The following is a 25,761-nucleotide window of genomic DNA, read 5'->3' as shown; positions in this document are numbered from 1 at the left end:
CCTCTTACAGATGAAAATATTTCTGGTGATTTCAGCGGGATTCGAACCCACGACCTCTGCGATTCCGATGCAATGCTCTACCGACTGAGCTATGCAGCCCCTCAGTCGGAGCAGGTAAATTTCTTGGGTTCATCTGTTCCAGTGTAAGTTTATACCTTCGTCAAGCCAAGAAACCAGTAAAAATACATACCTCCACTGTGCAGAATCCAAACCTTCCACCTCCGTCAGTGGCTTGGACAGGAACGGATGTAAAGGCATGGGAAGAGTTTTCGCGATCAAAAGCGAGCCTGCTGTATATCATGCCAGTCTCCGCGTCAATTGTGAACTTTTCCGCCGCCGCGAGATCTTGAATAGAGTACCACAACCGAGCGAAACTTCCAGAATCTTCGTCGGTTGCTGTAACCATCGTAACGAACGTACCCTCGGGGTAATTCTCATGGAAATTGATACTGTAGACTTCTTGATCAAATAACGGACTATGGTCGTTTGTATTGCCGATTATGACGCGGACGCTCGTTTCCGCGGTTGATTTTCCGTCCGTTACTCCCACGCCGACGTCGTACACTTTACCGCGCTCGAGCCCTACACGCCTAGAGATGGTTAGAACGCCAGACTCGGGATCAAGATGGAAGAACTCTCTGCCTTGGCCAGAACTGATGGAGTAACGCAACTTCCTCGCATCGCTTTCATCTGGATCAACAGCTATGACTCGCGTTACAAAGACACCAGGCCCCGCGTCACCTGAGATTGACGAGGCATAACTGTCCTGTTCAAATGTAGGTGGATTGTCATTCGCGTCTTCCACTACAATTCGAACGCGGGCTTCACCAGTCAGTGACGGAGTCCCACCATCGGTAACAACGACTTTCAATTCGTGCACAATGTGTTTTTCGTAATCAAGTTCCTTGGCGACTGAGATTTCGCCCCCATCTTTGGTAATAGAGAAATACTCGCTCACTTTGCTTCTATTGTTGCTGCTCGCGGTCAAGGATTCCAGTCGATACGTCAGAGCTTTGTTTATTCCGGAGTCTCTGTCGAAAGCATCAACGGAAATCACCGAGGTACCAACCGTCACGGCTTCCGAAACCTTCGCCAGGTATAGCGATTGGTTGAAAACTGGGGAGATGTCATTGACATCGACTACGGTGACGTCTACGTGAACTTCTCCGAAAGAGCTCGTCTTGGTGTCGGTAGCGCGGACTGTGAGCTGGTAACTAGTTTGGGTCTCATAATCAAGCGAAGCTTCCACTGAGAGGAGCCCTGGCGACAAGACAAGGAACAAGTAAGATCTCTTTTATTTTTGTGGTTGATACAGTAAGTTTAAAATAGCTTGAAACTGCCACTTTAAAGGGAACCTCGACTCCTACCAAAAAAAACTACAAAATGGAAGAAACTTATGTTTGCAATCAATTTGTCCGACTTTTTTTCAATTAAAGTGTTTGTATCAGGAACAAATTAATTTGACCGTTCAGTTTTCTAAGGGGCCGCCATCTTGAATAATTGTTACGTCTTTGTTTCGACACAAAGACGTTTGGTGTAATAACACTAATGCAAACGAACCACGCCCCAATTATTCAAGGTGGCAGCGCCCGGGAAATTTAAAAACAAAGCTAAGCGATTCCGATATTTCATTTATTTCAGATACAAAAAGTTCCTTTGAATTTTTTTTCAAATTTAATTTGATCGCAGACATTATCTTATGAACTCTATGCTTACGGTTACCTGTCTTAAAATCCACAGAAAACTCATTCCGTGGGTTGCCCTGCATAATACCGTAGACAATCTCGGCACCTCCAGGACTTCTAGCTTGAACGGTACAGATACGATGACCAATTTTCACATTCTCTTTAACCACCTCACTGTAGGCCAACTGATCAAATATCGGTGTCTCCTTATCCACGACTTTGACCTTGACAATTGTTTGAGACGTCCGTCGTACTGGACCCAAATCGCGCGCCTCGATTTGAAGGCTGAAGACTTTGGGAACTTCAACGCCGTCCAGGAGGCTACGAACTTTTACGATTCCTGTACGGTGCTCCACCTTAAAACGACCCTCGTTGCCTCCCACAAGTAAGTACCTACGCAAGATTAAATGAAACGATTCAAGGAATTAGCTACTGAGCTATACTGAAACGCCTGTCGGATTGTGGCTAGCAGCACAAACTGTCGAGAGAACGCGAGCGGGAAAAATGAGACAAATGGAGGAAAATGGCCAAAAGGTCCTGCTTGCCACAAGATAATCGTTCCTTCGCACAATAGGCCTTATGCAGCTAGTGATCATATGGTACAAAAACCGCCACACTGGAACGCAATTTGCCCACTGGGGCATCTAAAACAAAGAAAATTCAAATTAAGTTGCTTTGTTTAGCTGTCCCAGTGCACAATTTGCGTTCCAGTATGGCGAGCCAAACAAGGGGTCTCCTCGTTAAGCCCTTTCGAAAATACTCTCGGGATGTCATGCAACGCTCTCCCAGCATTATGATTGATTGACATCTAGGATGCGAAGGATAGAGCACCAGACCTTGATTCTCCAAAACGGGAGCTGTTCTCTGGTCCCGGTATAAGCTTTTTTTTAAATATTGCGCAACTCTTTTCGGTTCTAGCATGAAAGTTGCGGGACCCGAAGGAAAGCCTCAGTTAACGCGATTTACACCAAGAGGGGATAAAAGGACCAGAGAACGAATCCCCCATATAGGCCCTATCCCCATCGTAATCCCTCTAAAGTTATTATTAGAAGATATCAATTTTCCCACGGATAATTTTACCTCGCGCGTTTCGTAGACGTTTCGTGGAGGAGAGGCGCGGTGCAGGAGTTGCAATGAATGCGAAATGAGAATAAGAGTTTTTTAATTTTTACATGGGATCAATTAAGGCACGATTCTTTTTCCATTTGCGTTCTCCTACTACACTCACTTCTTGAATTAAACGTTTGTTCACAAAATGTATAAACGCGTTTTTCCACATCCTCCACCATTTTGTTTGATGGTAAATCGCGAGCGACGAGAAGCATTGCGTGGCAGCTGTCAACATTGGTAAAAATGGGGACATACATTGTATGATTGGCTACCACTCAACCCTCTTGGGAACAACGGATCTTGGAAGACATCTAAAACAACTTAAGCGGGATTACGATGGGGATAGGGTCTATATGGGGGATTTATTATGTCTTCTATCCTCTCTTGTTCACACTTTAGCGTCTCAAGTAAAAACACATAGCACACCTGACTTCCCCATTGGTGCCTGCATCCTTGTCAACTGCCAAGACACGCCCAACAGGAACTCCTAAATCGACGCTTTTCTGCACCACGAAGAAGTATGACTCTTCGGTAAACATCGGCTCGTTGTCGTTCATATCGCCGACCGCCACGGACACCACGCTCTGAGCAACTCTTGGCCAGGGTTCCCGATAATCTCGAGCTTGCACTACGATGTCGTATCGATCCACAGCCTCACGATCAAACTCCTTTCCAGACAAGGTCGACACTACGCCAGTACTTTCGGAAATTCCGAAGAATTCCGAAGGCGTGACGATGGAATAGCTGATAATCTCTCCGACTGAATAACCAACAACGCGTACCTCGGCAATCTCGTTTGCAGTACTGATACCTTCGATCACTGAAGCGTTATACATGACGCGACTGAACTTCAAATCGCTAATAGGAAGAGCCTTGCAGTTGATTTCTGCCATAGCTTTATCTGTGAAATTCCCATCAGAAACTCTGATTTTCACTCGGTATATTGTTTCCTGCAGGAGTGAGGCATTCTTTACCGTTATAACGCCTGATGATGAACTTATATCGAAGAGTTCCACGTGAGAACGTGTGCTGATAGAGTATGAAAGGTTGGTAAGAAGCAGCGAGTCTCCATCGGTTGCGCTCACTTCCAGAATTTCAGTTCCAGAAGATGTTGGCAAGTAAAGAACTGCGCTGAAGCTGGAAGAGATAAATTTGGGAGGTAGGTCGTTCACATCGCGGATCAAGACCTCTACATCTGTAAAAGAGGCAAGGTTGGGCTCTCCGCCATCAGACACTTTGACTTTGAATTTGTGTGAAGACACCGACTCGAAATCTAACCACTAAAAAAAGAAATAATAAAATAACGTTATATCAGGTTTATAAGGAGTAACACTGCACACAAGACGAAAATCGCCAAAGAGAAGGTGAATTCAAATCCTAAAAATAATGAGTTATTTGCGAGTCATAGAGGGGTTTTCAGTTGAGTGTCGAAAGTAATTAGCGAATTGCGTTGGTTTTGCATTTACTTCACTCAGTGATTGGTTTAAAGTTCTCGCACCATTTTTTCAACCAATCAGAAGTGAAACCAAAACCAATTGTGGCTCGCGCGTGCACATTTTCCGGCGCTTTGTGTCGGCTACGTGTAATTACTTCGAGTTTTGATTGGTTAACTGGATTGTCTCCGTCCTTTTTAATTGGCCAAAGTAATTACTTTGGTTTTGGTTTTACGACAGTCGAGTGAAACTCGCTCTAAATAACTTCGCAATTGCTTTAGGATAACCACACAAAGATTGGCCAAAAAATCCCGGGTCACTTTCCACCAATAAGAGACAAGACTCAACAGACACGCGAGACATCTTGCTAATATAATTTTCCCGCGCATTTTGCTTGCCGCAAAACGCGTTTTGATTCGTATGTTTATCTGTCTTTTTATTGGTCAGTTGGTCAAAAAAATGGTTTTGAATTTAAGACGATAAATTAAAACGGGTCTTTTACATGGTTATGATAAAGGATATGACTTTAAGTTCGAGTTGCAAAAGTAGGAATGAGAGCAGCCAATGAATTGATTCATTTCAAAGACCAATCACCGTGCAAAGCTTGAAGTTGAACTTAAACTGTGCTCTTGTTTAAGTTTTATTTGAAAACCTATCTAAAATTCAGGACTTAAATTCAGGAAACCGTCACTGTTTAAACAGAGGTTTACGACAAAAAATGGCGGGGAAATGCCGAGCGCTTATTCGGTCAAAATACACTTTGAAACAATAGAAAATAATAAACTTTACCTCCTTCGTCTTCAACGCTCCACTATGTGGGTCAACTAGAAACGCGGAACTCCCAATCACTTCGTAGAGCAAATCGCTACTGCTTACGTCAGCATCCGTGGCGTGAATGACAAGCGGTTTCCCATCTCCACCTCTGACGGGCGAGTTTTTGGGCGAACCCTCCGTCACGTGACCAGTATAAAAACCCTGGCTAAACAAGGGAGCGTTGTCATTTTCGTCTGCGATTTTTACGATGACTTGTGTTTGCTCCTCGCCATCGCTGCTGCTAGCGCCAATTAAAAGTTTACACTCGCTCAGCTCTTCAGCATCAAAAGGTTTCTGTGACGAAAGGACGGAAATTTCAGTGAAAATTCTCAAGACAAACGTATTTATTCCACGTCCATGTATTAAAAAAGGTGTGGGGGATAGCCTTTGAGATGACCAGCATCTTATTTCTCCTTACAGCATTAGTATTACACCCAAAACACAGGCCAATAAAATAAAGGAAATGAAATTCTCTGATTTGTAAACAGATTCTCCTTTACATGTAAGTCATACCGGGACGAGTTCATGGGATCGAAATTCATGTCAATAATTAACTCAGTATGTATCCTTTGGTCGCGTGAACTCTTCCATCCACAATCGATTTCCGCCGGGAAATGTGGTCAAGAAAAATACAACAAACAAACTAAGCTTCGAACAGAAACCCTTTGGAAGTAAAGGAAATTCCATCGTAGAGGGTTTACGCTTAACTCCTAGCGAGTGGAAACGAATAGGTTTCATAGGTGAACCGCAAAATCCAACAATCACAAGATATGTGTTATGTTTGCAGTATTAATTGTTTCCGAATCATTAAACATGCCCACGAAAATCTTTGAACCTAGCCTGCGGAAACAAACGAGGTACGAGAAGCCACAAAGAACGGGAAATAAGGAAAAATGTACTTGCTATCCATACACGCAAACACAGCTAGGTGGTATGAGCATAGAACTTTCTTTTATGAAGCAACAGGTTTGAGAAACATGCTCCAGCTTCAAAAAGTATTAATTGTTTCCGAATCATTAAACACGCCCACGAAAATCTTTGAACCTACAATAGCCTACGGAAACAAACGAGGTACGAGAAGACACAAAGAACGGGAAATAACGAAAATGTACTTGCTATCCATACACGCAAACACAGCTACATAGGTGGTATGAGCATAGAACTTTCTTTTATGAAGCAACAGGTTTGAAAAACATGTTACAGCTTTAAAAAGCATTAAGTAGATTACGCTGATCACAGGAAGGAATTAACTTGGCAGAGCCGAATATTTCGTGATGCTGCATGCAAATTTTGACGCATTTTAATCGCTGTAATTAACTTACTTGACAGCAATTTATCGTGAGTGATTGTTCATTTGACAGAAAAATAATTTAGATTGCCAAATAAAATGAAAAATCGTTTCTAGAAAATTCTATCTGTACGTGAAGATTTGTCTAAAACTGGCTATGGAACGTTTTAAATAGTGGATTAACGTCTTAACTCTTGACACAAATGTTATCAAAGAGACTCTGATAAACGTCTTGCATTTAAGGCAGTGTACCTAAGCACCTCTACGACAGCAAAAAAGTGTTATGATTAAAAACCTTATCGACCTTTGTCAATCATTTCTTTTTCCCTGTGTTACAACTTTCATTCCCAACAAATCGATTAACGTTTCCCTTTACGTGGTACAATCTGAATTTTTCAAAACAACTCATGTTGCCACCCTGGAGCGTGATTTACGTAATCTTACGAATTATAGCAATGTACATAGAACTTAGGTTCTAAAACAGGAACTCCTGATTAATCGAAGTCTTACGAGCTTATCGCATGGACTGGTAAGACTTCTTCTACAACTCACGCTCACAGAAAACATTAACATGAACTCAGCCACATAGATGCCGCAGTTCTTTGTACAGAACAGACAACACCGTTTGATTTATTCAAGGGAAAATTCCACGAAATCCTTCCAATCAGCACACAAGTAATTACAAATGCTCTGAAGCGAAAAATATCTTTGCTATTTTTCTTGCTAATTCTACTTAATCTTAAGAGGATGGCGTCTTATTTGATGTTTAATACCTCTCGTATGTGGATCGGCTTATGAGAGTCACATCATTAAAAAAAGAAGGAAAAATATGTCAAAAAATTTAATTTTCTACTGATGTAATGGTCAAAGAATGCCGACTAAACGGAAAAGACCGTTTTGCTACAAAACGACAGACGCATTAAGATGTAGTCCTAAATTCTTCATAACATCCAACAGAGTGGGAAAAGAAATTATGCAACACTCGGCCATGTTTCATGATCAAGTGAAAGCTGAAAGTTCGCAGTTTAAAGACCTTCAAAGCAATTCTTTTCTTTCTTGCAATTGTAGTGCTGTTTTTTCGCTCTTCAAATAAGTTCTAACTTTTGAGTCTCAAAACAAAGTACTTTTTTCGATGACAGTATTTGATTTTTCTTAACACTTAAATCAACAATTGGAACATTCCTCGCATTGCCCAAACAGAGTTCAAGGTAATGTCATCATTAATTTCGTCCAGCTAATTTAAAGAACGTGGATCTTCGCGCGTACATCTATTATTAAAGGACGCATTCTTTTAGGACTATTTCGGTTATTCTTGTTCCAGTTTACGAATAACAGAATACACGGAATACCAGTTCCCAAAAGAATTGTCCCAAATGAACACGATTCAGGGGCACCCAACGAGAATATAATTTGAACACTTACTCATAATCAAATTAAGCGCAATTTGATGCCACCTTCGATTTACTCCCCATTTTCTCGAACCAATTTGCGTTTCCCCTGGAGGTTCGAGAAATCGGGATTCCACTGTAGTTCAAAACTACTTAAACATAGCATTGTTAAAGGTATTTTCGTATTTAAAAGGTAGATATGGGCATATTTTTACCCTCTAAAAATTTTTCATCTCTTCGGATTCCCTAGCTGAAAGTCTAGCGATCCGAAAACTTTAGGGATCAAAACTTACCTTTTCGCAAATTTCAGCCTGAAAAAAGGCTACCGAAAATTCTAGGTGACCTTTTTAGGGTAAAAATCCGTTAAACTGGGCAATTAGACCATGTTTTAGATGTTCGAAAATCCTAGGAAGGGAGGCAAGCAAGGAATTTTAAAACAAATGTTCCGACAATTCTAGATCTCAAATCGTCTCCCGAACAGATATGTTCCGAAAATCGACATTGGGTGCCCCTGACGATTACCGTACACGTGTATATTCGGAGAACGCGCCCTAAAATATACTGCAATCCTGCACAAAACATGATTTTTGATTACGATAAGTTCTTTTCGGAGCGTTTTCTCAACAAAGATTGAAATAACGTACCAAAAATCAACTACAAGGTAACTAAACCATTCGTCTTGTTATTGGTACAAAAAGTTCCCTAATTGTAAAGAATGAAGATCATTCCTTCGCCGTCTGGGTGGGCGTTACACAAACAAAGTACGCGGAAAGAACATTCTAGTGAGCTATATTAGTATTAAATCGGTGTTTTATGCTATGACATGACTACAGTATTTTCCGTCGTCTAACACACCAGTTTAAAAGTTAAAAAAAGACCAAGTTCCGTTATCTTGTGTAGTGGATAACGTTTAATAACGACGAAATAATTATCTCCTTATCTTCTTCCGCCGAAGTTCTTAATAATTAATCCTTGGCTTTTTCGACAAACACCTCAAATCAATCGAATAACTAGTTTGCAGTAAATGAAAAAAAAAAAAAGACGCCCGAGAAGTTTGTGCGTCGGTTTTAGCAACATTATACAAGCAAACTTTGTATGTATGAGAAAGCCTTTTAGTTTCATTCAGGTTAAGTTGAAAATAATTATATTCACTTCACTTGATCTTTAAGTGAAAGATCACGTTGCACTCAATTTGTTTGTTTTTTTTTTCTGGTAGTCTAATCAAACAGCTGTAAAAAGCCTTGAATAAACCCAAGCTTGGATTTTTAACATTATACTTATACCTAAACACTTCGTGGGTGGCTCAAAACGAGACAAGAATGTGCAGGATGAACATTGTTATCAGAACTGTTGAACAAACAAAAAAACAAACACAGGAGTCGAACAACCTATATTAATTTTGTTGACGTGAAAACATCTCAGTAAATTTATGTGAAAAAGTTATAATTAGAGATGTTATGACCTCAGGAGATCGGGTATCTTCACAGCATGACAGTGGAGAACTCAAACAAGTTACACAACAGTGCTTGTTGAAATTGTTCACTCCATTCCGAGAGCGTGTCTAAGACACCTAGCTAATTTTCTTTCAACGAGTGAATTATTCACAAATCTGGGCATACAGTATGTCGCCAACCACACAGGAAAAAAATTGATGCACAAATACCACATTAATTCCACTGTACTAAAACAAATTGGTTTTTTTTTTCCTTACAAAGATTCCCTTCATTTGGTTTCAAAATCAACATAGTCACCATAATGGTGTTTCATTTCTTTCAACTTTGCACCATGCCAGTATTAATTATACACATAAATAAAAACAATCCTACCTTGTTACTTATGAGTCCAGATCTTCTGTTGACCTGAAAATCTCTCCAACAAGCACTTTCTTGAGCTTTGAGCTCATAGGATACCAGACTGCCGTTAAACACCACATTTATGATGGGATATCCAGGACGAAGATTTTCCTTAATTGAAGCTTGGTACAGCGATCGTTCAAAAACTGTTGGTTTTTTGATGCCCCTGACAAAGATCTAACCAAGAAAAATAATCAAATTAAAGAAGGCACTAAACGGTAAATACTTCAAGCATACTATATTTATATGGCAACAAAATAAAAATTATATCGGCCAGAGTCCTTTCAAAAAAATAATAATGCACCAGAAATTGCCTTGCATTTTTGCGCCAACACCTTTTATAGCAAAACTAAGTTATATTTTTAAAGCATTCTCTTTCACATCATTAAACACAAATTGCAGATGGAACATCAAGTAGAAAACAATACTGATGCATATTTTGTCACAGTCGTTTTTGCAAACCAATGTTCCTGGAATTGACTAACATGAGGGGGCGAGTCCGGAATTGACCCCAGGCCACACTGGTGGGAGGCGATTGCCATAACCACTAAGCCACCCCTGCTCCCCAACAGTGGTCCCGAGCATAGGAAGGGAGGAGGGGTGCACGGATGGCATTATGGTGACAGCACTCATCTCCCACCAATGTGGCCTGGGAGGCAGGTGCCAATGTGGGAGGCGACTCTCACACTCGGGTGTCATATGAGGGTTGAGTTTGTTGGTTCTGTACTCTGCTCTGAGAGGATTTTCTTCTGGTACTCCAGTTTTCCCCTCTCCAAAAAAAAAACCCACATTTGATTTGATTTGCATTAATAAGAAATTGATTTCAGTTTACAGTGTCCCCAATTAGTGTACCAGCGACAGAATGACTCTAGAGACAATTAAATAAAGTTCCTTTCCTTTTTCTTTCCTTTCTGATTTTATGCTGGGTGTAGTGAACTGAACTTGAATCAAATCAGCTGCTGCTTTTCCAAGAAAGAAAAAAACCAGCAAACCTACCACAACTTCTGCGTCAGCAGTCTTCGCTGGGGTTCCACAGTCTGACACCTGAACTTGAAGTTTGTAAATGTTGACACTATGGCTCAACTTTGTCGCAACCTGTAAGATCCCTGAATTTTGGTCAATGAAAAATTCACTGTTTGCATTACCAGCCTTGATTGAGAATTTTAACATTGCATTGGTACCATCATCTTCGTCTCTTGCAAATACTCTCAGTACAGAAGCACCTGGCATGGTATCAACTTGCACTTCGGCTTCAAACTTTGATCTCAAGAAAACTGGTTTATGGTCATTGACGTCGACAACAGAAATTACAACAGAGAACAGGGTTTCTCTTTTTGGTGATCCCTTGTCTGAAGCTTTGATAATGATTGTGTGCTCTTTCATATCTTCATAGTCCAGGGATTTTATGGTTTTTATTTCCCCAGTCAGGCTATCTATCTTGAACAAGGACAATGACTTGGGAATCACAGATCTCACTAAAGTATAGCGTACAGTTCCACTGGCTCCTTCATCCGGATCTTTAGCTGTCATAAAAAGTGAAATAAAAATATAATCAAGGATTCACCCCTAACATTTCTCTACCTATACAAAAATTAATAACCGTTGTCTCATGCACATATTTACATGTGGCTAAATATAATTTAGGCTAAGTTAGACTCGAACTAATGCAGTCAGCGGTTTCACCCCTTACAGTACGTGACCTGCGAGGTGCCCCTTTGGGGATTTGCAGGGCCTTTGTGTCATGTTGCTTTTCTCATGCGTTGTTGCTTGTTGATCTTTGCGGATCAATTGCTCTTGTTAGCGAATCTTTGCGGATTCTTGCCCCTTCCCGGCCCTCCCGCTTCTTTGGTGATCCCTAGGTAAGTATGGGTCAGGTAAGTTGTTTCCACTGATTACTCAGTGTGATGGTGCCAGTTAGCGGCTGCGTGTGGGGGTGGTTCCCGCTTCCAGGGTTGCCATGGATACCTCCCCTTTGGCTTATGGCTTTTGCTCCCCGCTAACCTTCTGGGCACCAGTTCCCAAGCTCATCTATTTGTGATGAGTTTAATTAAATCCAAAACGAAAGACGGCGAGTAGCCTTGGCTAAGTGTCCACGATACATGTATATAGTGTAAAAATTATTTTTGTTAATTGGGCTTAAATCTTGGCTTTAAAAAATCAAGTCTTTATTATCCCTTTCCTACTTGGGCAATTTTTATTGACTTCAAATTTAAGATTGCTAGAAATCCTAATACTGCAAGACACGATAAATAAATATAAAGAGTACAAGTACCTTCAACTTTCGTGAGGGAGGTCCCTGAGGCAGCATCCTCCTTAATCTGCACCTGATACTCTGTCATCGTAGGCTGTGGCGCATTGTCATTTCTATCCAACACATCAATAACTAAGTTGGTTTTGCCAACATTGTGGTCATCGGAAGCTGCGACAACTAGGCTATATGAACTTGTTTCTTCACGGTCAAGTTTACCATTGAGTGCGACTTCTCCTGTTTCTCTGTCAATCTTGAATTTATTTTCAATGTTTCCTGCGATTATTGAATAGGACAGATAGTCGGAGTCAAAATCATCAGCTGAGATTTCTCCAACCAGTTGTCCAACATCTGCATCTTCAGCAATAGAATGCTTGTAAATTTTCTCTTGAAACACTGGCGCATCGGCGCTTGGCTCGTTCTTGATCTCTACATCAAAACCCACAGAAACAGACACAGATCTTGGTGGCGTACCACCATCTGTGACATTTACTTTGAACTGCATGTAGGTTCCTCCCTGCCATGTTTCCTTTGAAGAGATTATTCCTGTCTTCTGATCAATGGTCAACTTTCCAGCATCTTTTTCTGACAGAAGAATTCCATAAGAGAGCTCGGAATTGCTACCAATGTCCTTGTCCAGAGCCGTGACACAAAGAAATTCAGTTGGAGAAGAAGAAGCTTCTCTTTCTTTCACAATGACATAATATGTCGACTCTAAGAAATATGGGTCGTTGTCATTGTCATCAGTAACAGTGACTGTGAAAGTAATGCTGGCAAACTGTGGTGATGTCTTCCCATTAGAAACTCTCACAGTTAGCTCGTAATGGTCTTTCTCCTCACGGTCAAGAGACTTTGTGGTTGTAATAACGCCTGTTTTTCTATCAATAGTAAATTTGCCATTTTCATTTCCATTGACAATGGAAAATTCCAAGTTAGACCCATCAGTGCCAGGATCATGGGCTTCAACACGAACAACAGACTCCCCTGACGGGGCGTTTTCTTGGACAGTGGGATAGTACAGAGGAGGATTAAAGAAGGGTGGATCATCTATTGTTGGCAAAACAGTTATCAACATGGGGATGTTGGTATATAGTGGATTTATCTCACCATCCTTTGCTTGAATATTAAGCCAGTAGTGGTCTGCATCCTTACGATGAAGTACTTTTGTGGTCCTTAAAATGGAAGTTTCTGCATCTATTTTGAACTTGTCCATCCCGGTACCATCAATTACAGCATAGCCAATAAACCAAGAGTCTACGTCAGAAGCCCTCAGTTTCAGAACAGACGTTGCTGAAGGTTGGTTCTCTAACACACTTGCTTGTAAAACAGGCCCTCCTTTGAAAACTGGTGCAAAGTTGTTCTCGTTAACATCAAGAATATTCACTATGACACTTCCATATGATGATAGGGATTGATTCCCCTTATCACTGACCTTGACTGTCAAGTTGTAAACTTTCTGCCACTCATAGTCAACTTGCCGACGCAGCCTGATTACACCACTACTTGGGTCAATTTTGAATTTCTTGACACTATCCACAAAAGAAAATTGCAATTCACCTTCTAATCCTGTGTCGGGATCTTCAGCCGTAACTGTGGCTACCACACTCTCATCTGGGAGGTCTTCTGGAATGGACACATTGAAGCTTCGTGGAATAATAGTGGGTGCATTGTCATTTACGTCAATTACCTTAACAGTGACTTTTACTGGGGTCATTTTTTGGGATACTCTAGCATTGTCGAAGGCCTGAACTTCAATGTCATATCTCTCATGTTCTTCGTAATCAAGAAAAGTCGCAACAGAAAGTCGACCTGTTCTTGAATCAATACGGAACTTTCCACCAAAGTCATTTAATACTGTATAGCTTACTAACCCATTACTGCCTTCATCGCTGTCTGTTGCCTTCAGGATCAAAACAGTTTGCCCACGTGTAATGTTTTCCAATAGATCGATCTCATATCTTTCTTTCTCGAAAACAGGTGAGTTGTCATTGACATCAAGCACATTTATATGCATTACTGTAAAGGTTGCTTTGCGTGACAAGCCACAATCTGATGCTGATATATTCAAAGTGTACCGAGGCACCTTTTCTCTATCTAGTGGCAATGCGACGTAAAGAACTCCGGTGTGCATGTCTATGTCAAATGAACTACCAGTGTTACCACTTACTATGGAGAACAAAATCATTCCATCAAAACCTTGGTCTTTATCGGTGGTGGTAAATATTGTGACCGTAGTATCAACAGCAACATCTTCACTGACACTTATCTCAGATTCGGGTGACTGAAACTCGGGATAAAACATGTTTTCTGCCTTTGCAGGAGCTTTCTCATTAGAAGAAAAGAAAGGCTGCATGTTGCCTTGCTTCTTCACCTGTTCCTTGGCTTTGGCATAATTTGGAAAATACCGGCATTTAGCTTTCACATAATTAGTAAATCCCACTGCAGAAGCACTGGAAACAATATCGATTTTCAGTTGAACAGGAGATTTGGATGTCTGCATTGTATCGGTTACTGTAGCATACAGTTTGAATGACGACACCTGCGCTTCTCTAAGTGACTTGGATACTCGCAATTCTCCACTGTTGAGATCTATGGAAAACGTCTGTCCTAGATTTCCTGATGGTTCAATAGAATACTCGAGAGTGTCTTGAGAATCTATGTCAGTGTCAATTGCACTGAGTGTAATCAGTACTGTTCCAATTGGAGCATTTTCTGCAACTTTCAGGTCACAACTAAAATATTCGAATACAGGAAAGTTGTCATTCCAAGCCTTAATTTTAATGTGCACATAAGTCTCTGTCTCTCTTCGAAATGGTGTTCCAAAGTCTAATGCCCGCACCTTTAGAGTGATGTGCTCTGGAAGTCCCATATCACGATCCAGAGATGTGAGCGCTGTGATATCTCCAGTTTCAGCGTCAATGGAAAATGGTACATACTCAGTGTTTGTGATCATGAATTGTATTTTTCCATTATTCCCAGCATCTTGATCCACTGCAGTAACTGTGAGTAGCTTGACGCCAGGGTTTTGATCTTCAAAGATCTCAGTGGAGTAAGATGATTGGTCAAATTCTGGATCATGGTCATTAGCATCCACAATCTCAACAGACACCTTCACACTGGTCATTTGCATCGGACTTCCAGCATCAAAAGCTCGCACGTCAAATTCGTAAATCGATTTTGACTCGTAATCCAAGTTGACAGCAGTTGTAATTAATCCACTGTAAGGATCGATCAAAAAACTGTGACTGTCGGGACCCCCGAGTGCATAGTACACTTGACCATTTTTGCCAACGTCCTCGTCGAACGCTAAAACACGAATGACGGAGGAACGTAACGGTGCAAGCTCTGAAATCTTGGCCTCGTATTTGTTTTGAGTAAAGTTTGGTGCCAAATCGTTGGTGTCCTCTACCACAATATATAACGTAACCGTTCCATTCCGAGGCGGGTTGCCGTTGTCAAAGGCAGTTAAAACCAGCTTAATACCATCAGGGTATTTTTCCCGATCCAATGGTCGCACAACCTCCACAAAGAATTCGTCCTCTGCTTCATTCGAGCGCCTCAATCTAAAATTACCGTCCGAATTCCCAGCGGTAATTCGAACCTTGTTGATTTCCCCATAGCTTCCGTAATCTTGATCGGAAACGCGAACAAGTCCACAACGCAAACCAGATTCTCCCTCCGTAACCTTTCCCATCTGCGATATGACTTTAATCTCCGGTGAAAACCTGTTGACTGGTCGAACAGTGATCGTTAAATTATGGTTTTTAGCCGCTGAAGTACTGGAACGCGACAAGGAACGATCTCTTACAGCAACAAGCAATTCATAGTTTTTTCGTTTCTTCCGACCGGCCAGCGAACGAGTCACCGTCACAACGCCAGAATGGGGGTCTATTGCGAAGAAAGACGATTTCGTTTCTGGTCGAATGGAGTAGTAAAGCCATCCATCGGGGCCAATGTCGGCATCACTAGCGCTCACTTTAGCGACTGAGGTGTGCATTGGAATGTCTTCGTCTATCGTGACATGCTGGTAAAGACGAGAAAACAGCGGAGGGTTGTCATTCCGGTCCTTAACGCTAACGTTCACTCGAGTCTCATCCAACGTTGCTCTCGTCTCTGAATCTTGAGCCTCGATAATGAGCAAATAATTTCCAATACTTTCACGATTTAATAATGTCCTGGTTTTTATGTCCATAAAGACGAAATCCTTCAAGCGTGTCGCACTCACTGTGAATGCAATGTTGTCATTGCCTCCTTTTATAACAAATGCTACCTTTCTCTCTTCGGGGGCATAAACGCCCATTTTTAAGTCACATTTAACTTTCGTCCCAGGTGAGGTTATTTCCGGAACAGTTGCCTGGTATAATTTTCTTTCACTGGTAAATTTGTTAGGCGAACGAAACTCCACAGAGAAGGTTGGTACAATATCGGCGACGGCCGAACTAGGACGGCCTTGCCTCGCGCGCTGATCTCCAAGTCTCATAAAAGTTTGATTTTCATTTTGCGAACTTTCTTCTGCTCCCTCTAAAAGTTCATCAGCAAAGATTTCCATATAAAAGAAAGCGACAAGGATCACACAGGCCAAAAATCCACCCTGAAACTTCATTTTGGATTGCACGCGTTAATCACCTGCGTGAATACAAAAAAAAAAAAGCCAAAAGTGATTATACAGCGAAAAGATAACTAATTAGCGCCTCCAGATTTGTTTAGTCAAGAATCGTTCATACCGGTTAATGGCCTATTCATTCACAGATGCATTAAGCTTGTCTCTCCTTTCCCGATACCTAACAACATACAGAGCGCTTCAACTAGTGTTAATTGCTGAAAATGCAGCGTTCCGGGCATGTTCGTTTCAAGAAAACCTGCGCGTGATTGAAATGAATGGCGAGAAATTGACATATTCCCTTGGGACATCCAAAAACAACAGGGTGCCTAACGGACAGGAAATGACAAGTGTCGCCATAGAGACAAAGCTCTTCCGATGCTAATTTCGTTCTTCAAGAGGTTGCATAACTATCATTCCCTGTCTCCAACATCGTTCTGGTTTAATTTCCTTTTGAAGTTCGAGTGTGTTTTATATTAGTGTGCCATCTGCGATAGTTTTGTACCAAAATCACTCGAATACTACAAGTTTGACCCTAATAGTTTTATTGACTGTCAACATCTTGTCAGTTAAAAGCAGTTGTGATTTCTTTTCCCTTGCGTGTCATCATGAAATGATTGTCATTACAAGCCAATTATTGTCTTTCGACTACTTCACCAACAAAGCTATCATTGATGCCGATTTTTCAACGCTCAAAATAGCGAAATTCAGACAATTCAATCGTCGCACCACAGTTGTTTTAGCCCCGATTTTCTTTTCACGTGATTTTAGAAGACATGTTACCAGCTTGGAATTTGTCATCGTAAAACAATTAAAAGTATTAGAAAAAGATTTTAGAGATAAGCAAAGAGCAAACTGTCTTGAAATACTATTCTAGCTGCTCACGCAAAAGAGATTAGATACTTTTAAACTAGGACGAGGCTTCCTGCTGCTCAACACTACACAGCCTTCTCTTTGTTATATATAAACAGTTTTCGCAAAAAGACTGGTGAGCTGGCCGTCTGAAATCTGTGGCATTTTCCTGAAAAGGAGATTCCAGATTTTCAGTATCCGTTTAAATATATCAGACACATACGTCAATTTGGTCAGGAAGGTATTTTTTCTTTGTTTGCACCCACTTGAAACTCTTAAGCCAGACTGAATAACGGTGCCTTTTTAGAGAAGCCAAGTGGAAAACCAGAGAAATGAATATCAGCCTAACATCAGTGACAAAAATAGGTCGAGTTCCCTTCTCGTCTTCGATTAATTTCCTCTAAAATATTCGCGCAGTTTCCTCTAGCACCTAAACTGCTCTAAAGCACATGATTCACTAATCCAATTTCTGTGCTTGCAAAGGTACATATCGAGAATATTAATTTCGAGAAAAATCCCGAAGAATACACATTCTATTCTCCGAGTTTGGATTTGGCAACGTTTTCGGAAAGCCCCTTAAATTTCCTTACGTTAAACCAGCCTGATTTTTATCTGGAGATTTTTTGACACTGCTCTTAAGGCTTTATATGCCAAAGAGGTTTTTGATTTCTATACCCTATTTTGTCTTAAAATAAATACCACCATGATTCACTATTTGGCTGTAAAGGATCCTAAACACGCAAGTCCGCAATGTAAAGGTCATTTCACGACGGCGGATTTCTCACCACTAGACGGATCAAATAAACGAGAAAAAACTGAAAGTCATTAAGTGGGTGTTCGGAGAACTACATTGCACACGCCAGTAACCCACCAGTAAAATCAATATCTGCCACATAGCCGAACCAAAGGTCACTGTTTATTAAAACACAAATTTGTCCTTAAGCTAAGCGCCTTAATTTACACAAGATCTGAACAGATCTGTATATGAATCATTCGAAGTCTTACAAAGGCCCCCTAATCAAATTTGTCCTTGTGAAAAAAGAGAATTATTGTAACACGAGCCGAGGCCACACAATTCCGTTATGTCTCTCGTGATTAATGATTTCCTTATGTATGCTTAAACGCGTATTAAACTTGGTTTCGGAATTTGGCCGTTCAGGCCGTTAGAAAAATCAACAAAGTCATTAAACGCAGATTGAAGCATTCTACCAGGAGAAAAAAGTACAAGGTGCCGAGTGATGATCAAGCTTAAAAGTGGAATTCCGATAACCAAATTATACAGGGGCACCCAACGAGAATATAGTTCAAAACCACTTAACATAGCATTGTTAAACGTAGTTTGGTATTCCAACGGTAGATATAGGTATATTTTTATTCCCTAAAAAATTGTTATCTGTTCGGGTTTCCTAGCTGAAAGTCTAGTGATCCGAAGATTATAGGGATCAAAACTTACCTTTTCGAAAATTTCAACCAGAAAAAAGGCTCCCGAAAATTCTAGGTGACCTTTTTAGGGTAAAAATCCGTTAAAAATGGGCAATTATATCATTTTTTAGATGTTCGAAAATCCTAGGACAGGCAGGCAAGCAAGAAATTTTAGAACAAATGTTCCGAAAATTCTAGATCTCAAATCGTCTTCCGAACAGATATTTTCCGAAAATTGACATTGGGTGCCCCTGATTATACCGCAGTCAACTAGAAGAACTTTAGAGCTAAAGTGTATTTGGTGGAAAGTCAAGATTTCGAGTCACGGCAGACCGGTTAGCGGACCAGTTGGTCAGCTAACTGAGCATCGTGCTACTGTACGGCAGGTTGCAATTATGTCTCAATTTTGGCAATGCGGCCCAATTTTGGCATCCAACAGTAACACAAGTGTAGTCTAAGCCTTTGCTACTACAGTTCGAACAATAAGCTAAGGGGACAAATTGCGATGGCAATTGATCTTAGAAAAGGGTTCCACTGCCTGCCACATGAACTGATTTGGGAGAGGCTCGAATTCTTCTCACGACAAAGTCCTTTTTGTGTAGCTATACCCTTTAGGGAGTAAAGTAGGTTCACAGTTGGCGGCTATGGTCAGTAGGCGTCCGGCCTTAGCATCCATTTCACGTCTAATCTAAAATTATTTATGCAAATGTACAAGCTCATAAATTAGGCCGATGACGTAGAGATTTTCATCTTAGGCCAACACTAAGCTTTTGTAACAGCAAAACGGAACGCGGGCAAGTCAACAGAAGTAACAGGTTTTTGTTCTGGGCAATATGTTTAAATTATTAAGTTTTCTACGCGACAATAGGCTCAAATTTGGTGTCAACGTCAAGAAGATTTTTCTCGCAAAGTTTGATGACAAGTAAACGGACTGACTAAGCGAAATAGTACTTTGATTTGCAGGATCAACGCGGAATTGAACTTCATAACTCCTTTACTTTGCCCCAACCTTGAAAAACAGTGCAAATGGCAGCCAACTTTGTTGGACAAGAAATTGAGAGAGTCCCGGGCAGGTTCTGCAAGTACCGGAGCAGAAATTACGTGAAACAAAAGAAAGAAAAGACAGAAAACAAAACAACTCCAAATAAAGACTTATCCCAAGTGACCAAAAACACAATGCTTTTCGGTATCTGCAGAAAGACCCGAGTCCTGAGATATGTCCCTTAATTTTAAAGACAAATTTTCATCTTATCCGACTAATTTGGAGAGGCTTACGCAATTCTTTGACGAGGCATTGGTTTCCAATAAAACAGATATTCTCAAGGAAAGCGCCGTTAAACATCAGCCATTTTTGAGTGATAATTTACGAAGTAAAAATGTCTTATTCCTTCTCAAGGCGAGCAGCACCAAGTACGGACTAAATTCGTACTGTTATTACGCAGTAAACTAACCCTGGAATACGCTACCAGAGAACGTACGCTAAATAGCTGGAAACTTGTAATCAATCTTCATGGTTCGAGGACCTAGTTTTTTTAACTTTAAAATTGTTGAATCGGCTTTCCTTGGTTTGTAATCTTGACTATTATAGTAATTTTGAACCATTTTGATTATCGTACCGATACAGTAGATAACACTATGTACTTTATGCGTTTATTGGTTATAATGGTTAGTTCGTAAGATTTCTGTAAAGTAAACCTGTTAGATAAGTATATTCAAAGTTGTGTATTCTTCAGTATGATACAGATCTCAAACGTTTGTATTTTACTTACCAGCTAGCAGGATTCAGAGCTCTCAAAACAGCTCGAAGGAAAGGTGCTCTTTTCCCGGGCGGCAGTGCATGCAACCAACCCACTTTATATCATCTTAAAACAAGGAGTAGGGCGGAGCCTGCGAGGTGATCGTTTTCATCCAAGAAGGTGAAAGGGTATCGATGAAAAAGCGGAACGTTTCTCTTCGGTTATTTAAGACCCTTTTGTGTTTGTCCCGACCGATATTATCGTAGTCCTTTTCGCACATCGCCTAAAGTCAGATTTCATTTTACGACTTCGAATTCAATGCTATTTTTGACAAGGTTGAATCATAGCCCAGCTTTTGATAAGAAGTTTTGCTAAATGTAAAAACTGATCCAAACATGCAGTGTTTCCATTTTCGATAAATTTGCAACAGTCTCTTGACTTGACAAGACTGTTGAGAAACATCCATTTATAGGGTCAAAAGGTGGGATCACAAGGCCTGCATTTTCCAGCAATCATTTCTGCCAAGGCCTTAATTAATTTCTAGACATTGCTGTCTTTAAAAAATCCTTTAGCGAGTAGTTTGGAGAAAATGATTGCGTGGACTTTATGTTTTATGCAAATCACTATACCATACGGTTTCATAGCATCGGACCACAATTCGATTTACGATTTCATCAATGCAGCCGTTCATTATTGACACCGTTTGGCACTGACGAGTCCCACAAGAATGAGAAATCCTCTCATTAAAAAAAATGGATTTATTAAGACAAAATTCGATATATAAATACCATATCATCATTCTTCTAGCTCTGCAGTTGATTAAAATATCCCAACTGATTCAAGTTGTTCCAGCTAGTTCCCCCTTCCAGCTTTAACTACTTTCTTTTTCTCTAATATTTATTCTTTGAAGCAATACTCTATAACCAAATTAATAATTATAATTATTTGTTAAATTGTATTTCCTTTACCATTCATATTTTCAATTTGGGGCACCTACTCGATTAGTCTCTACTATTTTAGGTGTCCCAAACTTAAACACAACTGTTGTATTTCTAGAGTGTTTCTTTGTAATTATGATTCCTTATTCATTGCTTTTCTTATCTTTTTCTTGTAAATATATATATATATAAATATATATATATATATATATATATATATATATATATATATATATATATATATATCTATTTTTTTTTCGTGTGACTCTAGAATTAAAAAAATTGAAATTGAAAAATTGAATTGAATTGAACTACTACTTTATGAGCCAAACTATATTTGTCCTGGGTGCTTATTACAACCGTATTCTTGTCACTATATAAATGGGTTCAAACTCTGGTATTTTACTTAGAAGGCACTGAGGATTTACAACTGCCCCCTGGACAGAATTAATGGTAGACAAGCCATATAGGTCGTACTGATGACACGGTGACCGTGGGAATCTTCCAAACAGTTGTGAATGTCACTGTGAGCATTTGTCTGGTTGGAGGATGAACATATTTCATTCCATAACTTCGAATTCAGTTTCGAATACGTGTTGAATCATAGTTTGTGATACGAATTTTACTACATCTTGAAAACTGAGCTAAACAATGTTTCCATTTGTGCTACATTTGAAACCTTCCTGTAAACGTGTCCAGCGATTGGGGTGATTTCTTGTTGAAAAATACATCCATTCATGATGTCAAAATTTCGGAGACACCTCCTCCATAACCACTCCTCTGTCATTCATTAGGTCAAGGGCCAGACGATCCGCCTCGCGCATATCGTATGATAATAATAGGCCTTTTCAGATATATTAAAATTCAGCGAGAGGTTTAGAGGACAAAGACAAAGGAAAGTGGATGATATGTTAATATTTTTCTCAAATCATTAATCATTCATAACGATATCATCAAACCATGAAACGCCAATTTCGTCACGTGCATGTGGTTTGAAACCCCGGTGAAACACTGGAATGACGCGCTATCCATGAGTTTCATGTAATGTGAAACCTTCAAAGCATCAAACCATAGTTAATCGAGGGACTGGTTATGAAACCTTATGACTTTCAAAAGCGAGAACAATGTTGTTTCAATCGATATTGAATTGACCGTGACCCTGCACAATCTTTTGTCTTCGCTTCGCACGGGTTCGCAAATTAGTTGCGCATAATTTAATCGAAGGATTTGATTGGTTACCTTCTCGAAAAAAGGCGTGTTTAGTGCAGGGTCAAGGCCAAAAATACGGACAAAAACATGAAACAAACGAACTTGTCCAGTTTTTATAACCATTTCCATGCATTAACTATGATCAAACTCTAGTAAAATCATGTCGGGGTGCAGAGATGGCGCAGTGGTGAGAGCACTCGCCTCCCACCAATATGGCCCGGGTTCGATTCCCAGACTCGGCGTCATATGTGGGTTGAGTTTGTTGGTTCTCTACTCTGCACCGTAAGGTTTTTCTCCGGGTACTCCGGTTTTCCCCTCTCCTCAAAAACCAAAATTTGATTTGATTTGCGTTAATTTGTTAATTTCAATTTACAGTGTCCCCGATTAGTGCTCTACAGCGCTAGAAGATTTGACACTTAAATAAAGTTCCTTTCCTTTCCTTTCTTAATTTGAATATTAATAACACGTATTTGAATACTTAAAACAAAGACACCAACATTTATTTTTGTAACGAGTGGACTTTGGCACGGCACTTTCCGCCAACTTGGCCTCTTCATCGGCTGACATTCGCTTGCCGAAAACGTGATAAAGCCATTGCAGAAGTGAATGAAGAATTCAAAATTAACCCCTGATTTTATAATCATCCACAGCATTGTGATAACAATGGTGACACCCTTTCTGAAAAGGCAAATCACCATAACAATACAATTTTTCGTAACAACAAACTTGCCGACACGGTGAAAAATTCGTGAATATTTCCGTTTTCTTTTTTTCCTGAGGGGCGATTGAAGATCCCATTTCAAAAACTCGTGTATCCTGTTTCATCTGGGTTTCTCGTGTTTGGAAACCCTGATAAAACACTCACACTCGTGTTTGAAATGTACTTCACATTCATCCGAACGTGTTTCTATAGTTTTTGTCCTCATTGCCTCACTATCAAGCTGAATCAGTTTCTTAAAATTCCGAGGTCTTTGGAAGATCCTTGACTGAGAAGTTTCTAGAAATTGCTTGTGTAAACATTTTGCCTATGTCTATCGCCTTAAAAATTATTTGCTTTTTGGTTATTTCTGCCATAAGGTTTCATCCTACCATACTATATACGTTTACCATAGGGTTACGTAATATCGGACAACGGATATTTTTCGTTGAGATGTCATCACGTTCGTTCGGGATTTTGATTATGGCAAATTAGATTATAAGTGCTTAAACTCAAGAATCGTTTGAGATCATTCGATACGAGAAAGTTGCATTTATAGCGGAAGGAAACTTGTAAGGCGTCTTTGTACCACACAATAGTCTGGCTCGTTTAGCTTTGAAACAAAGCAGATGTAATTTGACTGAAAAGTTGGAGCAAGTGCTTTCTTTGACTTTTTACCTCATATAAAAACTACTTGCCTTTCAGTTTCGTTTACCACACGGTTTCACTGTATCGGACTGTATGTTTATAGAGGAGATTTTCTCAAGTCAGAAAAGTTAGACTATAACATGAAATGCCTTTACAAACCCTTCAAAGAAAACAAGAAGCTCTTCAAAAAAGAAAGCATTTTTCTCCTCTGCATATTCTTATGAGTAAGACAGGAAGAAACATAAAAATGTTTTAGCCGACTTCCTTAGATTTTTCATGTTTCTCTTAGTCGTACATGGAAACGTCCGACATACATTCAGTGAATCCTCCATTATTTGTGTGTAACTTATATAAAATGAGCATTGCCAGTTGCAAGCTATTGAACACTGGTTTAATATAGCAAGAAATTGCCCATAAAACCAATTAATTAGGACTCGATTTTTTTTCTCGCAAGGACAGTCTAAAGTTACAAATAAATACGAAATGACACAACTTTGAATTTTTCAACAGTTTTTGTCTTCATCTCTTCAAGCTAACCGAAAATCATTCAGATTATTTTATGATCCATCTATTTGTGCGGTCGTCTCGTTTATTTCGTGAAATGTTCTTAGAGCATGTGTTCACATGTTGGTTTTTGCTGTCAACCTTCCAAGTACAAACTATGTTTTGGTTGGCAAATTGTCAAACCTCAGTTTCAACTGAGTTATCGCGACTGTCTCATGGGACACCATCTTCAAAGGGGAAAGCACTGATAGGCAATACGTGGAAGTGACCAAACGGAACTGAATGCTGTTCACAACAATATTCAGGAGAAGGCAGTTGGGCAGTGCTTCCTACCAATATGGCCTGGGTTCGTTTTCCCAAAACTTGGCGTCTCATGTGGGTTGAGTTTGTTGGTTCTCTACTCTCTCGAGCCTCTGCTCTTATCTCTCTAGTGTGCAAGAGCCTGGGCTACAGCTCTGAATAATGGTAAAATCACTAACCTCGTCTTTTCTAGCTTTCGAGAAAGTATATGAATCTGTTCCTCGCAGTTCCCTGATATATCAGATCTAAGAGTGTAGAGGATAGATCATAAATAGGCTCAGTGATTTCTTAGCCGATACTTGCCAGCGTGTATTAGATTGATGGCCTTAATTGAACTGTACTCTGGATGGGTGAAGGTATCTTATGGTGTACCTCACGGAGTAGAAACGTTTCTCTTTCTTAATGCTATTGCACGCAATTGGAGCGTACATTTGGCAAATGGTCACATGCTATACACTATGGTTCGTCCAAATATCTAATATGCTTGTCCTGTCTGGAATCCGTACCAACAGAAATTATTCGACAACCTCAAATACTTAAAATACCCTGCATACCTATTTATAGATTGAATTCCGTATGCTCAGTCCAGCTGGCTACAATAACAGTGAGTATATTAAGGGTTTTTGTGAAGTATATATTCACAACTATTTAACATTTTCACAGGGTAGCACAAGATCCGCACATAAGCATAAAATCTGGAAATGTTGCAAAAGCTAACATTTTCAAGAGTTTGGAACCGCCTTCTGAAGGGAATAAGTTGGTGATCCAAAGGTAAATGAGGCAGTTAGTTGTTGTTATTTCCCCGCTCAAACTTACTCAATCATTTCATATATAGGGGGAAATTTACTGTGAATCGCTGATCAACTTGAGCATAGTGACGCGATCCTCACTGCAGAAAATGTGCGATTCTCCTCAGAGCTTGCCATTTAAAGGTCCTTCCAATTCGGCTGAATGGCGGGGTTGGTTCAGTGGCCGAGTGGTAAGGCATCTGACCGGTAACCAGGAGACCCGGGTTCGATTCCCGGCTGAACACATTT

At 40.2% G+C, this 25,761-nt stretch overlaps 1 protein-coding gene and 1 non-coding gene across 5 annotated transcripts in view; one reads left to right on the top strand and one right to left on the bottom strand.

Annotated features, from left to right (window-relative positions):
* LOC138017874 (protocadherin Fat 1-like) overlaps nt 1–25,761 on the bottom strand; it is a 48,779-nt gene that overhangs the window by 16,131 nt on the left and 6,887 nt on the right. For 2 of the 4 annotated variants that reach the window (XM_068864860.1, XM_068864863.1), the window contains exons 1-8: nt 16,543–16,740; nt 11,843–16,444; nt 10,567–11,093; nt 9,544–9,747; nt 5,018–5,335; nt 3,222–4,075; nt 1,723–2,078; nt 191–1,260 (exon numbers count right to left, since the gene is read on the bottom strand). In XM_068864860.1, the coding sequence (XP_068720961.1) occupies nt 191–1,260; nt 1,723–2,078; nt 3,222–4,075; nt 5,018–5,335; nt 9,544–9,747; nt 10,567–11,093; nt 11,843–16,421 (7,908 nt within the window). In that variant the 5' untranslated portion in view covers nt 16,422–16,444; nt 16,543–16,740. Of the gene's footprint in view, nt 1–190; nt 1,261–1,722; nt 2,079–3,221; nt 4,076–5,017; nt 5,336–9,543; nt 9,748–10,566; nt 11,094–11,842; nt 16,445–16,542; nt 16,741–25,761 lie in introns of those variants that run through there. The other 2 variants (XM_068864861.1, XM_068864862.1) reach the window with 1 other exon arrangement.
* On the top strand, nt 25,687–25,758 carry Trnat-ggu (transfer RNA threonine (anticodon GGU)). Its single transcript has one exon. It is a non-coding gene; the product is annotated as a tRNA-Thr (tRNA).

The sequence above is a fragment of the Montipora capricornis genome, chromosome 9, assembly GCF_036669925.1.
Source record: "Montipora capricornis isolate CH-2021 chromosome 9, ASM3666992v2, whole genome shotgun sequence".
Lineage (NCBI taxonomy): Eukaryota > Metazoa > Cnidaria > Anthozoa > Scleractinia > Acroporidae > Montipora > Montipora capricornis.
Note: the sequence above shows the minus strand (reverse complement) of the source record. Positions and strands in the feature narration are given on the sequence as shown.